Raw genomic sequence first — 16,097 nt, 5'->3', positions numbered from 1 at the left:
CTTGGGGTTGATTTACATGATGATCAGACCACCTCTCAAACTGTACACATGAAGATGCTCTTTTTGTAAAGACCAGTTTCTTCCTAAGGAAAGAGAGAGAGAGCTTGAATGCATTCAACTCAGATTGGCTTGTCAGCTGGTTGTGTTAATATAGGACTATTAATTTATACATTTATTAATTTATTATGCTTTAGGATTGCTCAGTTTTAGGGTATACGGTCTTAGTTCTTCTGAATCAGGCCCGGATGTGCTCTGTCCACCCAAATACACTTTTCCATAGTGATCTTGTTTTGGCAACTATCTCCTTTTTCTCAGCTCACTTATCACCGCTTGTTTGCAAAAAGCCTGCCTGTAACTGTACAAGCCTGGAGCTTATACATTAGCTTTCAAATAGGGACAGCGGAGTAGCCCTCTCTTTGCAAGACATTTAGGCCACTAAGGGTGTATGAAGCTGGTGCCCTGCAGACTCGCCAGTGTCCTGATGGCATGAAGCAATCCTGATACCGGCCTTTATCTTATTTGGCTATGAGCAGAGAACCCGAGGGGGGAGAGAAGGAGGAGCCAGATGCTTAATCCTGAAGGACCTTTAGGGAGAAAAGCATTTACAGTGAGTACAGTCGGTAGGTTTCCGACTTTTCTATTATTTTATTTAAGAGAGAAAATCAAAAGAGATGGGAGGAAGAAGTGGGCAGCTTTGATGGGTGTGTAGCTGCATTTTTTGCTTCCTAGTTTGGTAGAAGAAACTGCTCCTGATTTACATGTCTTATTCAAATCAAACGTGTTCTACTAACGACAGGTTTCTGCTCAAAACTTGCAGACTCTCAGGGAGGTAGCAGCACCAGTCCATGTTAGTAAGCAATCACTGTATGTTTCTTCTCTTTCTGTGGGATGATAGAGTGTGGTGAGAAAAGCCTTCCCAGAACTTAAAAAAAAGCTTTAAAATCTTTACTGCTTTTGGCTTTTTCACTTGAAATGTTGAATCTTCTTTGGATTTGTGGAAAGGAAAGGATTTGATCTATGTTATTTTTAACAGCAGCTGGGATAAAGGTGGGATTATCTCTAATGCTGGAAAGGTGGCCACAGATAAGCATTTGATGGGGGGAGGAGAAGGGCAGGTCATTGTGTTCCAGAAAGTGGTTAATCACTCCTCTTTTGCAGCTTTGGAGCCAAAGTTCTACCCCGGTGGGTGCCTGTATGCACTTCAATCAGTGCTTTAATTTACATCATCAGAAGTTGTTGTCTACTGGCTCTTTTTTTTTTTTTTTTAATTTCTCTGTGATTAGAAAGGAATCTTATTGCAAGAACCCTTGTAAAAGAAAAATTTAGAATAAATGTATAGAGTTGTGCTAAATTTCCTATATTTGCTTGCATTCAAATGAAGTAATTAATTTCATGAGAAAACAAGCTTAAATAGTCGTGATAAAGATAGGAAAAATATCCACAAAGATTATTATTGTAAATCCCTGCAATATGAGGCAGTTTTCCTTTAAAGTATTTAGGTTATCTTGGAAATGAGATGTGATTTTGTGAAAATCAGAAATAAAGGTTGCTTATCCATAGGTGGTACATCTAAATATGAACTACTAGAGTTGAAAATTGAATGTTTATAGTAATTATTTTCCATATAAACAGATAATTAATCAATGTTATGCCAATTCCTGGGCTTGCTCTGCTATTGTGACAGTTATGGTATTCCTTCCCCAGAGGCCAAGCTACATGTGAAGGAAAGTAAATAAACAGAAGTTGAAATAAAACTTGAGTAAAGCATTGCTTTGCTTCACTTCTCTGGGTTATGGACCTCTTGCTTATAGTCCAATCAGCTAAATATGGGAACATCACATGCAGGTTGAAATTTTGTAGATGCAGGAAAATTTTGCCTTGGCAGCTTGAATATAAGATTTCTTTGACCTTACAACCACATCTGTGTATAACCACATCATCTTAAGATTGATAAATCTTAGATGCAAACTCCCAGAGAGGGAGAATCTCCCATATTCATTCCTCTGAGAAGGATTAGCAACATGTAATATAGAAATAATGATGGACAAACTGTTTTTACATGGTAATAATTCATTCTTTCCTTCAGGTAGGTCTAATCTATTGCCGCTGTTGGTGTGCTTTGACAAAATGGAGGTCTGTCACTTGGTATCTACATAGTTCTCAGCATAGGCAGGATGCTTCCCATAGCTTAGAAATCTCTGGGTAAATAACCCTGTGTAATCACAGCTTCTTATGGTCAAATGGGATCTTATTGATCATTTAGTCCAGTTTTGTCATTTTACAAATGAGGAAACTGAGACCCAGAAATGTGGAGTGTCTTGCTCCAAATCACACAGAACTGCCTGGTGTGCAGTCTGATGGTATATATAGACATGTATAATAGGACATAAATTGCACTGAGCCAATTCTCTTGTATGTGGGATATGCCTATAGTAGGATATGTATTTCAGAGGAAGTCTTGACTTGATTTAGGGGTTTCAGAGAAAACACAATGACAAAGCATCATTTTTCAGTTGTCCAGGGCTCTAAGGCAGGGTCCTGGGGGTGAGTGAGTGTATGGGTGTTGATGAAACAGTTCATTGAACGCTGCTCTGCCATTTCATTTTCTGGTTTGGATAACTCTGCTTTCTTTCTTCTTTTCCCTTCCCTTTCTCTCTCTCTCTTTCTTTCTTTGTTTCATCTTTTTAGGGGTTGAATCCGACCTATAGCTGCCAGCATACACCACAGTCAAAGCAACGCGGGATCTGAGCTGCATCTGTGACCTATACAACAGCTCATAGCAACGCCAGATCCCCAACCCACTGAGCGAGGCCAGGGATCAAACCCGCATCCTCATGGATGCTAGTTGGGGTTTGTCCTGTTGAGCCACAATGGGAACTCCTGATTAAAAACTTTAAGGTGCTTTGGGAAGTCAGAATCAGAGGCTGAGACTCTAGGGTATGATTTCTTGAGAAATAGTATGGTAGTTCACTCTTCCTAGAGTTTTGTCCCTCCCAGTGAAATTTTGGTATCTTCTAATTGGTTTAAAAAATCAGTCAGGCCTAGTATTATTGATATTTTAAAAACTGTATGCAAGGGTGGTTAAAAATATGGGGCACATGGGAGTTCCTGCCATGGCTCAGCGGAAACAAATCCAACTAGTATCCATAAGGATGTGAGTTCGATCCCTGGCCTTGCTCAGTGGGTTAAGGATCTGGTGTTGCCTTGAGCTGTGGTGTAGGTCACAGACCTGGCTCAGATCCTGTGTTGCTGTGGCTGTGGCATAGGCCAGTAGCTGCAGCTCCAATTCAACCCCTGACCTGGGAACTTCCATATGCCAAACAGTAAAAAGGAAAAAAAAAGAAAAAAAAAGTGGCACAGATGTCTCCCTCTTGTGGTCAGGTACAGAAAGGTGTTGCAGCCTAAAAGCATTCTCTAAGGCAGGTACCAAAGAGATAGACTTACCTTATGACATAATATTTTGCTTTTTGCAAATACCTTTGTTTTAAAAATTCATCTGTCAACCCCTTATCATTTAATTTAAAAATATAAGATGCTCAAGAAGTTGGGGAGAGACAGTACACTGCAGCTTTGGAAGACTTTTGAAATAGTATGTCATAAAAACAACTTATTCTTAAGGTTTTTTTCAATTTAACAAGTCTTTTTATTCCTTGCGCCTATTCCTGTATGAAGAGTTACATATTCCTAGTTAAATTGGGAGCTGTCTTGCCTTTTCCCCTCCACTTTTGTAGGTAAAATAATTTTGTTTTTGTTATTAAGTGAATTTTAAGAGTATAAAGAAATACAGGTTACTTTCTGACAGTCAGTCTTAATTTCATATTTTGATCAGCCACCTATCATCTTTGGGGGATTGGGGCTATTAACTAACTTGAATGTATACAACTAGGAAAAGATTTGAACATATAGAACTAGTAAAAGGAAAAGAAACCTAGTTCCTTGAGTAGAAGTTTCTCCTAAAATTAAAAATAATGTCTATTTAAAATGTTAAATGTAAAAGATTCTAAAGTTGTTACCTTATATCAGACTGGTTACAGGAGAAAGATACATTGCATAGCTAGATCATTGCTAAACTAATCAACTTTATCTTTAAAAGAAACCTTACTTTGTTATGACTTAAGCTTATGTTATTTTTAACATGTTTGATTAACATTTTAATGTTACATATTTAAGAGGAATTTATTAGACTTGAAATTCCAGAAGCCTCTAAAATTTTCAACATAGCCAAATATTAATGTAAATTGGGTTGAGTTAATTAGATATATTCTAGATGATCTGTGACATACTTTTCAAGAAAGTAAGGTTTAGAATTACTATATGATATCTACTTATTTAACAAACCATAGAAAGGAACATCCTCTCCTGAATTCAGCACAGCATTTTTGTGAATTTGAACATGTTCCCTCTCTTGTTATTTCACGTATCAAATGTATTGGTTATAATAGTCAAAATGATGTTTGGACGCCTGTATCAGTAAATTCAAAATGGTAGTGGCTTAAACAAGATAGAAGTTTTTTTTTTTTTTTCAGTAAAAGAAGTCGAGGGCAGCAGTCCAGGGCTTATGCCGTAGCTCCTCATCATGTGGAGCTCAGGTTCCTACCACCCTGCCCTGCATTCCTCTGTCTAGCACACTCAAAGCCATCTCCTGGTCTGAAATGACGACTGGAGCTCTAGCCATCAATGTGGAGTTGGTTACCGGTTAGAAGAAGGGGAAAGCAGAAGGGCAGAAAGGGAGTCCTTTCTAATTGAGTCAGCTCCCTTTAAGCAGCAATCTCAGGTTTTCTCCACAGCAGTTCCTCTTACACTTCATTGGTCAGGACTTAGCCACATGGCCACACCCAGCTGGGATGTGATAGGGAATGTGGTTTTAAATTCTTGGCAGGAATATGCTCAGCTGAAAACCATATTTTGTTATTAAGGATGAGAGGATGGATGTTGGGGTAGGCAACACCACATGGTTTTGTGTTCCTGTTACATGCTGGCTCTTGGGGCTATGTGGTAGAAACTCAAAACACTTCTTTCTGTTTTTGTTATGAGCTATGGTTTCTTAATTTAGAAATCTGGCTTAATTTAGAAATCCTGTTTCTTCTGTGAAGTATCATTTCTTTATTTGGCAATCTTGCCTGACTCTTGCTTTCTTCTTTCCTCTTGCCTTTCAGCTGTTTTGGAAAGAAGTAAGGTTTAGACTTCTCCATGTTAACCATGAGCGTGACACTTTCCCCCCTGAGGTCACAGGACCTGGATCCCATGGCTACTGATGCTTCACCCATGGCCATCAACTTGACACCCACAGTGGAGCAGGGTGAGGGGGAAGAGGCCATGAAGGACATGGATTCTGACCAGCAGTATGAAAAGCCACCCCCGCTGCACACAGGGGCTGACTGGAAGATTGTCCTCCACTTACCTGAGATCGAGACCTGGCTCCGGATGACCTCAGAAAGGGTCCGGGACCTAACCTATTCAGTCCAGCAGGACTCAGACAGCAAGCATGTGGATGTGCATCTCGTTCAACTAAAGGTAAGGAAAGCCTCTGAGCCCAGGTACATTGCAGACAGAAATCCAAAGGCAGCTGTGGCACCTAGAGCCTGAGTTCCGTAATTCTCAATGAAGAACACCTAGGAAGGAAGATAGAATTAGAGGTTCAAGACCATTATCCTTGCAGAGGAACATGGACAAAATTATTTCTTTCTTGGTTTTACTTTGTGGGCTGAATATCTAGAATAAAACTGACCTTAGGGGATAATGTAGAGAAGTGAGGGAAGAAAAGGAGGGATTTTTTTTTTTTTGCGCATGTCATAGAAATCAGTAGTAAAGAAGGTATTACAAACGGTTTAATAAAGACCTTTGCAGAAAAAAAAAAAAATCAGACTTAGCGGTGACTGAGAATGTGTGTGTAATCATTATCTTATGATGATGTTGATACACCTTTGTGGCAAACATTGGATTCTGGCAAGATTGTTCTCCTTTTAGCATGAGTCCTTTCATCCAGGTACAATGCATCATGCAGATCAGAGGTGCTTTTATAACAACTCATCTAAAGTTCAGACATTTAAAAAATGTCCCTGGCTTCTGGAGCTCTTTTGCTGCCTTCAGGATGGATTAGCAATGGGATCCTGCTAGTATAGCACTGGAAACTCTGTCTAGTCAATTATGATGGAACATGTAATGTGAGAAAAAAGAATGTATACATGTATGTGTAACTGGGTCACCATGCTGTACAGTAGAAAAAAAAAATATATATATAAATAAATGATTTAAAAAAAAAAGGCCTGGGAGTTCCCGTCGTGGCACAGTGGTTAACGAATCCGACTAGGAACCATGATGTTGTGGGCTCCAATGCCTGTCCTTGCTCAGTGGGTTAAGGATCCGGCATTGCTGTGAGCTGTGGTGTAGGTTGCAGACGAGGCTCGGATTCCGCGTTGCTGTGGCTCTGGCGTAGGCCGGCGGCTACGGCTCTGATTCGACCCCTAGCCTGGGAACCTCCATACCTCTATACATCGCGAGAGTGGCCCAAGAAATGGCAAAAAGACAAAAAAAAAAAAAAAAAAAAAGGCCTGACTGATAATAACAAAACGAAAGTGCTAGGAAAGAGTCCTATTAATAGAGATTTTGGCCTTGGAACCTCAAAATATGGTGAGTTTCGCCTTTCAGTAGCCATTCCTCTCTTCTGTTTTCCTGAGGGAAATACATGCTCAGGTCAGTGACCAGCAAAGCAAGACAGGTTTATAACCAATCAAGGCATTGGCCCTAAACCCTGGTGTAAATTTCTAGTCAGTTAGATGAGATACTAAGGAGAATTCCTCTACCTAATCTGGTTCATACTAAATGATCTGAAACTAAAGATTCCAATGAAATGTTAGGTTAGTTCTTGCCTCACAGCTTTTCCTATTCCCTCTAGCTAGAAACGCTTCCTCTAGCCTTGCCTGGCAGATTCTGGATCCTCATCAAGCAGTCAGCTGGAGGCACAGCCAAGTACTGATATCTGGAGGCACAAACCTGAGAGAGGGTGGAGCAGGGGTTGGAAGCGAGGCAGGGCCTGTGCTATGTTTGGTGAAAGACAAGCACAAAAAAAAGGAGCTGCCTTTACCTAACTTGTCTACATGCCTTGTCTTAGACTCCCCTTCACAGTGCTAGCTCTGTATCTTGTCATCATAGTCTCTTCTACCTTTGTGTCATTGTATAACTTGAAAGAAGCAGTTGAGAAAAGCTTTGGAAAACGCTCAGGGTAGGCTCACCCTCTGGTTTTATATTAAATATCCCTTTCTCAAAGAAGCTATTCCTGATTCCTATTCTTAGAAAAATTCATCTCCTCCCCTAGCAATGATCTAGTCCATTACTCTGCTTATTTTTGGTAATGGTTCTTATCACTAGCTTCAGTTTCCTTATTTATTGATTTGTATCAGCTCTAAGAACCTCAACTCTCCAGTATCCCTGTTCCCCAAGGCAAGGGCCAGGTATTTGGTGGGAGCTCAGTTCACATCTGTAGTTGGATAGATAAGTCCAAATCTGTGTGGTCAGTGCCTTCTCTCCCCATAGGCAGGCTGGCACCAGAAGTCACAGGAGGAAGCCTGCTGGTGAGGATTGAATTAGGACAATTGCATTGGATGGATCAGGCCTCACTGCACTGGGATATCACTCTCCCATTAGGGAGGGTCTGAGAGGGATTCAGAAACTGGAGATTTTGTCTGGGAAGTCTATGTGGAAGAGTCTATTTTTTCTGTAGGTAGCTGTGCCCATCTTTCTTCTGTCTCCTTGTTTGACTCTTTCTTTGGTAAGGATTTTGGTCAATAAGCTAGAGGACCCAGAACCACTCTTTTTCTTTACGGGTAACTTTGCTCATCTTCTGGTTATTGAGCTGATCTTAAAGTTAATTTATCAGAGACTACTTTTTTTTTTTTTTTTTGCCACACCCTCAGTGTGGGAGTTCCCAGGCCAGGGATCCAACCCACAACCAAAGCTGCTGCAGTGATAATGCCCAATCCTTTACCCACTGTACCACAGGAGAAATCCCTATCAGAGACTGTTCTTATCAAGCTTATTTCCAAGTTCTTAGACAAGAATTTTTTTTTTTTGTCTTTTTGCTATTTCTTGGGCCGCTCCTGCGGCATATGGAGGTTCCCAGGCTAGGGGTCCAATCGGAGTTGTAGCTGCCGGCCTACGCCAGAGCCACAGCAATGCAGGATCCGAGCCGTGTCTGCAACCTACACCACAGCTCACGGCAACGCCGGATCGTCAACCCACTGAGCAAGGGCAGGGACCGAACCCGCAACCTCATGGTTCCTAGTCGGATTCGTTAACCACTGCGCCACGACGGGAACTCCAGACAAGAATTTTTATTGTAAATCCCAGATGAACTACAAACCGCTATTATAAAGTTCCCAAAATGGGGAGGGGTGATTGTTCTAGAGGGTGAATAAAAACATCTAAACTTAATACTGAAAAATGGAAAAGTGCAATATATTATACTATGTAGCTTTTTCCATTGTTTTTTAAACACATATAATCCCCATATTTTACTTCTTAGCTTCCAGTTATTCTTTAGGAAGAAGTATGAGAAACCAGCTGAACCATTTTTAGAAACTCTCCCTCTCCTACTCTGCCTCATCCTTTGGATTCAGAGGCTGTGCCATGCAGGGAAACAAGACCAAGAACCTTAAAAGAATTTGATTTTAACTGAGACTTCTAGTCTAGGTGAATGTATTTGTGTTCTAAATAGGCAAATTAGTCACCTCTGCTTCCTAATTAACAGTCTTAGAAAGAATATTATTTGTATCCCTGGAGACATGATAGCAGAAAGAGGCAAGGCTTAGACTAAAACATGTGGCTGAATGACAAATAGAAGTCTTGAAATGACTGCTGGAATCAGCTGTCCCAAATAACCCACTTGGGATAAATTCGACTCTCCAGGTGAAATCTGTATCTGTATCTTTGATATGGGCCTGATTCTCAAAGTTACAACATTGAGCAGAGACTCTGTTTACAGGATGTTCTAACTAGGCTGTACCCAGACTGAGAGGTGCCTGACATCTGGAGTTAACCAGATACCCTCTACTCACATGGGGTCTGGAGGGCTTGCTGGAAAAAGGCTTGAATCCTCTCCGCTGTTGGGGCTGTCATATCAGATGTGCCTGACAGACTGAAGGTGATGGAGGTCTTGAGAAGGTGGGGCTCTTGGAAGAGGATTCACCTTCATCATGGGGCAAGGTGCCTACCCCTGAGCAGAAGGGAAAGGTATAATGTGTTCCCGGCCCTGGAGCCCGTCCTGAGCAGCCTCTTGGGCAGCGTGGGTACCAGTGAAGGGAAGGGCTGTGGGTGTACCTTAGTGGACTCAGTTGACTCTCTGCCTGGGCTTCTCCTCTCCCCTTGTTCCACAGGTGTAGGAGGGAAGAATGTTTTGTTTCTCCACTGCTGGAGCATAACAAGCTCTGCCTGCAGGGGTGGAGGTTGTATCGAAGTGGCAGCTGTGGAGTCTAGGGTTTGCTGGCTGTGACAGTGAGCAACAGCCAGAACTGATTCTCAAGTACATCTAAAACTCACCCTAGGAGTTTCAGAAATTCATAAAGGAAACTCTGAGTAGATCTAAGGTTCTGACATCAATAGTTTGTGACTTGAAGGATCTAATCTCAATAAACCATGTGTTAAAGCCTTAAACATTCAATTTATAACATCTTTGAGTGGTGTTCAATTTCTAACATATCTTAAGTTTTATAAATGCCAGTTTAAGATTGGAGGCAAAATAATCTATTTTTTTGGGGGGGGGGAGAGTAAGTATTTTCATTTTGCTCTGTAGATGGCTATTTTTTAAGAAGTAGGTCTCAGTGCATTAGTGGTTGCGAAATCAATTTGATGAACTAAAGAGCTAAATGTAATGAAGTAGAATTATGTGAAGTAGGATAATACTATTTTGTGAAACTTAGTTATAGGTATACACTTGGTCATGATGTAAAATTTATGTTTCTCTGAGTCAAGGCCAGAGCAATTTGATAGCTAGTGCTTTAGACCACTCTCAACTTTTCTCAACATCTTTGATATGTACTTTAATTTTGGAACATATTATGCAGGTAAATAGAACCTGCTGCCAATATTTGCAACATTGTTTTTGTTGTTGTGCTTATATGGAATCATGTGGCACACCCATGCCCCTCACCCCAAAGTATATACTAAATCCCAGAAAACTGGAAAATCAAGCTGATTTCTGTTGGTGTATATGAGGATGTTAATTTTTTTTTTATTTTCCCAAAGCCCAGATTTGTAGCTGGAATCTCTTTTTTTGGCTGATATGTCTTCCTCAGAGGTATCCTCTCAGGGAATCTGAATACTAGTCATCAAGGGTCCTGAGAGTATGGTTTCAGTATGATGATTAACAGTGGAAAAGTTTTTCCTATCCTTAATGTCTAGGCTGTATAAGGATATTTGAGTTATCATTGACAAATAAAAGTGGATGAAATAAAAAGAATGTTTAATGTTCAGAAGGCTAATTTTAGATATGACCCAATTATAAGGAAAAATCAGTCTTAATTATGGAGTAATTCTCTCTCCACCCCCTACACAAACGCTCCAAGTTCTCAATAAATACTTTTTGATTGTTGAATGATTAATATATCTTCATTATGATTTTGGGAGATGATTTAAAAGTCTCTGGTCTAGTACATGTTTTATAATACATGTCAATACTTTGGGTTAAGACTTGGGAAAAGTGACATGGACAAAATAACTTTGGCAATTTCTGACACACATTATGGGAGATCTTTGGGTATGCAAGAATCTTAGCCACATGCACTTAAGATATTTAGAGCTTGGGATGGGAGCATTAATTGTCAAGGTGCCCAGTAAGTCTACTAGATTGTAGACTTCTAGCTGGTATAATTTTGAATTAGCACTAATAAGCATGGAAAAATGAGGATTATCATAGACTTCACAGTTTGAAGGAAACCTTGAAAACAGGGTTTAGAGAAAAGTAATAAATATGAAGGGGTTTGAAAATGAGTCTAATGACAAAAGACTGAAGAAATCAGCATTTTGATTAGAGAAGTATTATTGGAATTCATTGCTTAAAAATGCTTTTAGAATAATGTCAGCATGAACTGTCACTGAACAACAGTATCCATCAGTTTCTTATGGTCTCATTGAGTTGGATATTTGTAGGGGCAACCCCCAGAGGTAGGATATGAGCTGACACTTCCTTTGCCCAGAGCATGTTTAGCTCAATAGCATTCATCAAATGCCTGTAATGTTCCAGGAGTTTTCCTTACAGTATTTTATTTAATCCTCACCTTAATCCCCTAGTAGAGATGAAGAAATTAAGGCTTAGAGTGTTGATCAACAGCTTGGGAGTCAAACTATGCCTTTTGAGCTTCAAGTCTAGCATTCTTTCTACTTTAGTGCAGTGTCCTCACACTCTTGTATAGGTGTGAGAAATTTTATTGGCTATAAAATATAAGATAATAGTTCTGGTTTTCTTACACTAGACAGTTAAGATGAATGTATGTGAGAGTGGGGGTTCATTTTTTTTTTCAATTAAGATCCAACGTATGTGTATTTCTCAAATAGGAATGTGAGATTTTGGAAGTGAGGACATAAAAGGAATCCTGAGGTCACTTTGAGTAGAGTGTTCACAGTACCTGAACTAGAAAGAGAACTTTTTTTCCTTCTTCATTATTTGCTGCTACCTTGCCCACTCTCCCTACTTCAAAATTTTACGTCTCAAAAGAGGGAAACGTGATCTAATGAAAATGAAATGGTACTCAGGTGTGAACTACTAGTATCTTAATATGGAAGTGGGAGGAGCAAGAGACAAACATCTTTAATGAAAAATGTTAAGAAATCACTTGATTTCCAGGTACAGCATGCGTAGATTCAATGGTTCTCATCCTTGGCTCCACAGTAGAATCTCCTGAGAAGCTTTAAAAAGCCTATTTCTCAGGCCATGTTGTAGACCAGCTACATCAGAATCTGGGTTGGGACCTAGTCATCAGTACTTCTAAAGACTCCTCAGGTGATCCAATGCTCAGCTTGAGCTGACAACCCCCGGAAGGGGACATTTTTGAGCACAGGGCTTCTGGATAGTCTTGCTTGTTCCATGTGTTCTTCCTTTCCTCCCAAAATGACAGCCGGGATTTAAAATTACTTATTCAAGAGCAAAGATTCCTACATGACTCTTTTGAATTTTTTCAGTTTCTCAAGTGACCTCATAAAGAACTAAAAGCAATCGGGGAGAGGGAGTAAGTCCATGCCAGACACCAGCCTCTATGCTTTACATATACTATCTTATGTTACTCTCTTAAATTTTTTACATAACAAAAGAAAAGTTAAATCCAAATAAAGTAAATGTTTCTTACTTAATTGTCACAACAACTTTTGAACTAGAAATTATTTTACAGAGAGGTCCAGGCTCAGGGCTGCCCACCTATAGTAGTGCAGGTTATATATGACTGGCACCACTTGAGGTTGTGCAGTTTACCTGCACAGTTTTCTGAGGCTGCCTTGTATAGACCTAGAAGATAGCTTGAGCAAGGGATGCTTTGAATATGAAAGGCAGAAGGGCCTTTTCTCTTGGAGCCAAGGCATGAGGAATGAGGTACATTATTGAGCTTAGTGGAGACACATTTTGAAGGACCACAAATATTTTGAATGCCTCAGAGGAATCTGAGCTTGATCCAGTGGTCCTAAAACATCTACAAACATAGGAATAACTTGATAAAATTCTGGGTCTTAGCATAAGTTTGCAGGTAACCTGGGAAGGGAAGAGATATGAGACACTTAGGAGAATATTCAGTTCCTGACATAGAGTGGCTGGTCTTGGATGGTGGAAGTGGGAAGCAAGAAAAAGTCCATCAGACCAGGTGGCTGAGACAGACCCAGAGAGACCACAGGGGAGTCAGAGGCTATTGGTTCTCTATGGCTTCACTTGTTTTTATCAGGCTTAAACTGAACTGATATGTCAGTTGTCACTGGGTGTTAGGGCTAAGAACTATATTTGTATAAATGTGAGTAGAATAAAAAGGAGCAGAATACAGATCTCTCCTGTGTTCATTTTAGCAGCATGGCCATTAGTAAGTAGGCTACTTTTTGCTTCTATTGTTCGGTGATACCTCAACCACAAATTTTATTAATTATTTGAATGAGGCAAATTTGCCAAATATATCATTTAATGGAAAAGAAAAATGTGAAATTAAAAAATGGAAAGTTACCTGCTCTTTTCCCCAGGAAGAGGGAATGGGTATAAGGTCCACTGGAGAATTGGTTTAGGAGGAAGGAAATGGCCTGAGTGAAATTATAAGGAAAATTTTCAATGCTTCTTACAGTTTTCCTCTTTCCGGAAACATAATTTCTATCAGAAGGTCCTATAAAGTAATTCAAACAACAGTGTTAAGAATGGCTGCAGCTCAAACTTTTGTCACTGCAAAGGGAATTAATGTTATCACACTGGCCTAAGAAATCTACTTCTGTAATTATGGGAGTCATGTCAGTGAGAAGATGGGGAGAGAGTCCTTCAAATAACATCACCTAGAGACTACCTCCCTTATGCCTGTGTCTATGTCTCCATCCTGGAAATAACAAGAGTGAAATGTTGTTTTAAAAAATATTTTAACTGCAGTGTTTACCTTTCTTGGCTGCCAGCTGCCCTCTCAGATAAAGTCCAATTGCCTGGGAATGGCCTGCCAATTCCTTCATAGTCAGGACCCAGCTGGCCTGTTCTTTCTGACATTTCCTTTCCTGCACCTCTAAAAAGCCAAGCCCTTTCAGAAATTCATGCCTTGAAACATGGTTTCTCTCTCCCTGGAAAATCTCCTGACTCCTTACCCCTAACTTCTATTTCTGGGAATACTGCTGCATATAACCCAGATTGCAGCTAAAATATCACCCACCTGGTAAAACTATTTTGAAGGCCAATCTGGTCAGTCCTTCTGGAGAATCTCCCCATATTTTCATATGGTGGCTCCTGTGGCATGATGGTACACACAGCATCCAGTGTGAGTTATTACTACTCTAGGTGTTATGGAGAATCCTGTGGTTTTTTTTTTTTTTCTACTTCATAGCTATGTATCTCTGATGATACATTTGTATGACTACAAAGTCAGGACAGAAGAAAAACAATTAGCATACAACACATTTCCTTTGATTATTTTGTGTATCAAATACAAAAGGATACACTTAGACCTGTGAATAATGAGTAAGTCTTCCATAGGGAAAGTTAGTTCATACTTATGATAGAAATCTGAAGGCATGCGTATTTCCATTTCACTTGCTCTTCGACAGGACATCTTGAACACCTTACACTTTATGGTATGACTTGGGGGAAGCCTCACCTCAAAACTCTGCAATTTCAAAAACAGTACACTAATGAACGCTTAGGGGTACTGGTAATGAAATGACGTCATTAAAGAAGATGTCATTTAAGATGCTCTAAAGAGACATTCAAAGATAATGAGGTGTTTTAGTTAATTTATTTGAGTTGTTCTTTACTATATTTTGTAGACAAATGTAGGATTTGTATAACTGGGTACACAGATACCTCATTTTTGTGATACAACTATTTATTAAACACCCACGTGGACTTGATGATTTGCCGGATTCTGTTTAAATGTGTTAACTCTACTAGTTCTCTCTGGGGTGTATATCAATTAGATATTGGTCTTCTATGATGAATAATGTGCTGGGTAAATCAAAATGAATCTAAATTCTACATGGATTAACATGATAGCTGATGTTATTTTGTGCGTGTATGATTACATGCTTTCTTTTTCATTTGTCTCTTCTGCTACTTTTGATCTTTATGCACCTCTTCATAATTAGTTGTAAACCTGTCTATATTTTTTAAATATTTCTTTTGAAACTTTAATTTAAATTGTAGATATATAAAAATACGTTAGAAAAAGTGAATTTTCTTCTCAGAGCTGGAGTGCATCTGTTTTGTTGTTGTTTGTTTTAGGTTTTAAAAATCGTTGGGCTTAGCTTTTCCTACAGATTTATAAGCAGGCATATTTTTTGTTTACCACATGCTCATAAATAAGAATAAACATTTCATAACTGTTTAATGTGTTTATCTTCAAATTCAAGGCATCCTTTAAAATGCAAGTCCATAAATTTGTTACAAGTTCCCAGAAGAAATTCATTGAAGCTTAAAGCTCAAGCCTTTATAAAGACGCTGCATTTGTTTAATAGGATTTTATGGTCCCTGCTTTTATTTTAAAAAGCAAATGTGGTACATTTTACTTCTCATCAAACTTAGTTTTTTTTGTTTTATTTTGATTTTTTATTGATTTTTAAAAAATGACTTATTATCCAAAGATAGTAAAAAAATATTTTATTCTAAATTGCAGCTATTTAAGAAGATGGGTATGTCTTCCTTATATTATGACCCCAGCTAGACATTGCGGCACAAATTCTAGACTCATAACTCCTCATTCACAACTGACTTAGAAGCAGTCATCCAAGGCCTAGCTCATATCCCCTCTCTCAGCTGTAAAGCCTTCTTGGATGCTCTCAGACCTTGCTGCTCTCTTGATCCATAATTTAGTACCAATATTTGCTATCTTGCATTCTTATTTGTTTTTCCACATGTTGTTTTCTTACTTCCTCAGGTAAATTTAAAAGCTTTTAAGGGAAAGTTCTCCCACTTTTTTTTTTTTTGTATAAAACTGCAGACATTTCTGGCTAGCTGATTGACAGAATCCTCACATTATCATTTTTAACTGTCCCTTCTGCTGAGTGACGTTAGCATGCCGGGAATACATAACTTCTCAAGGATATTTCAGTGAAATAGTAAAAGGTATTCATAAGCACTTTAAAATTGGTATAATTGTTCACAGAAGTTTGGGGATTAGGCTTTGGCTAAAATAAGCAGAATTTTGTTGGAATTAACTCAGAGCAAAATTTGACATTTTTCTTAATAAGAAGAAGGTGATGAGTAACCTTAATTGAATTCATTAAAAGACAAACGACTCCAGTTAATATAACCCAAAGTTTGGGCCAAATTAAATCTGTGAGTTCAATGCAAGTCTTTTACCAATTCAGGTGTTCTAAATCTCTGGTATAACACAAACGCACGTTTGAAAGGGAGTGGAATTATGAACCACCTCCATCTTTGACTACTTGGC

At 39.2% G+C, this 16,097-nt stretch overlaps 1 protein-coding gene across 1 annotated transcript in view; it reads left to right on the top strand.

Annotated features, from left to right (window-relative positions):
• The window catches only part of AKAP6 (A-kinase anchoring protein 6), a 461,269-nt gene that overhangs the window by 88,518 nt on the left and 356,654 nt on the right, over positions 1 to 16,097 (top strand). The window contains exon 2 of the mRNA XM_047795625.1: positions 5,157 to 5,514. Within this exon, the coding sequence (XP_047651581.1) occupies positions 5,191 to 5,514 (324 nt within the window). The 5' untranslated portion in view covers positions 5,157 to 5,190. The remainder of the gene's footprint in view (positions 1 to 5,156; positions 5,515 to 16,097) is intronic.

The sequence above is a fragment of the Phacochoerus africanus genome, chromosome 9, assembly GCF_016906955.1.
Source record: "Phacochoerus africanus isolate WHEZ1 chromosome 9, ROS_Pafr_v1, whole genome shotgun sequence".
Classification (NCBI taxonomy): Eukaryota; Metazoa; Chordata; class Mammalia; order Artiodactyla; family Suidae; genus Phacochoerus; species Phacochoerus africanus.
This window is presented reverse-complemented; position numbering and strand designations above follow the sequence as displayed.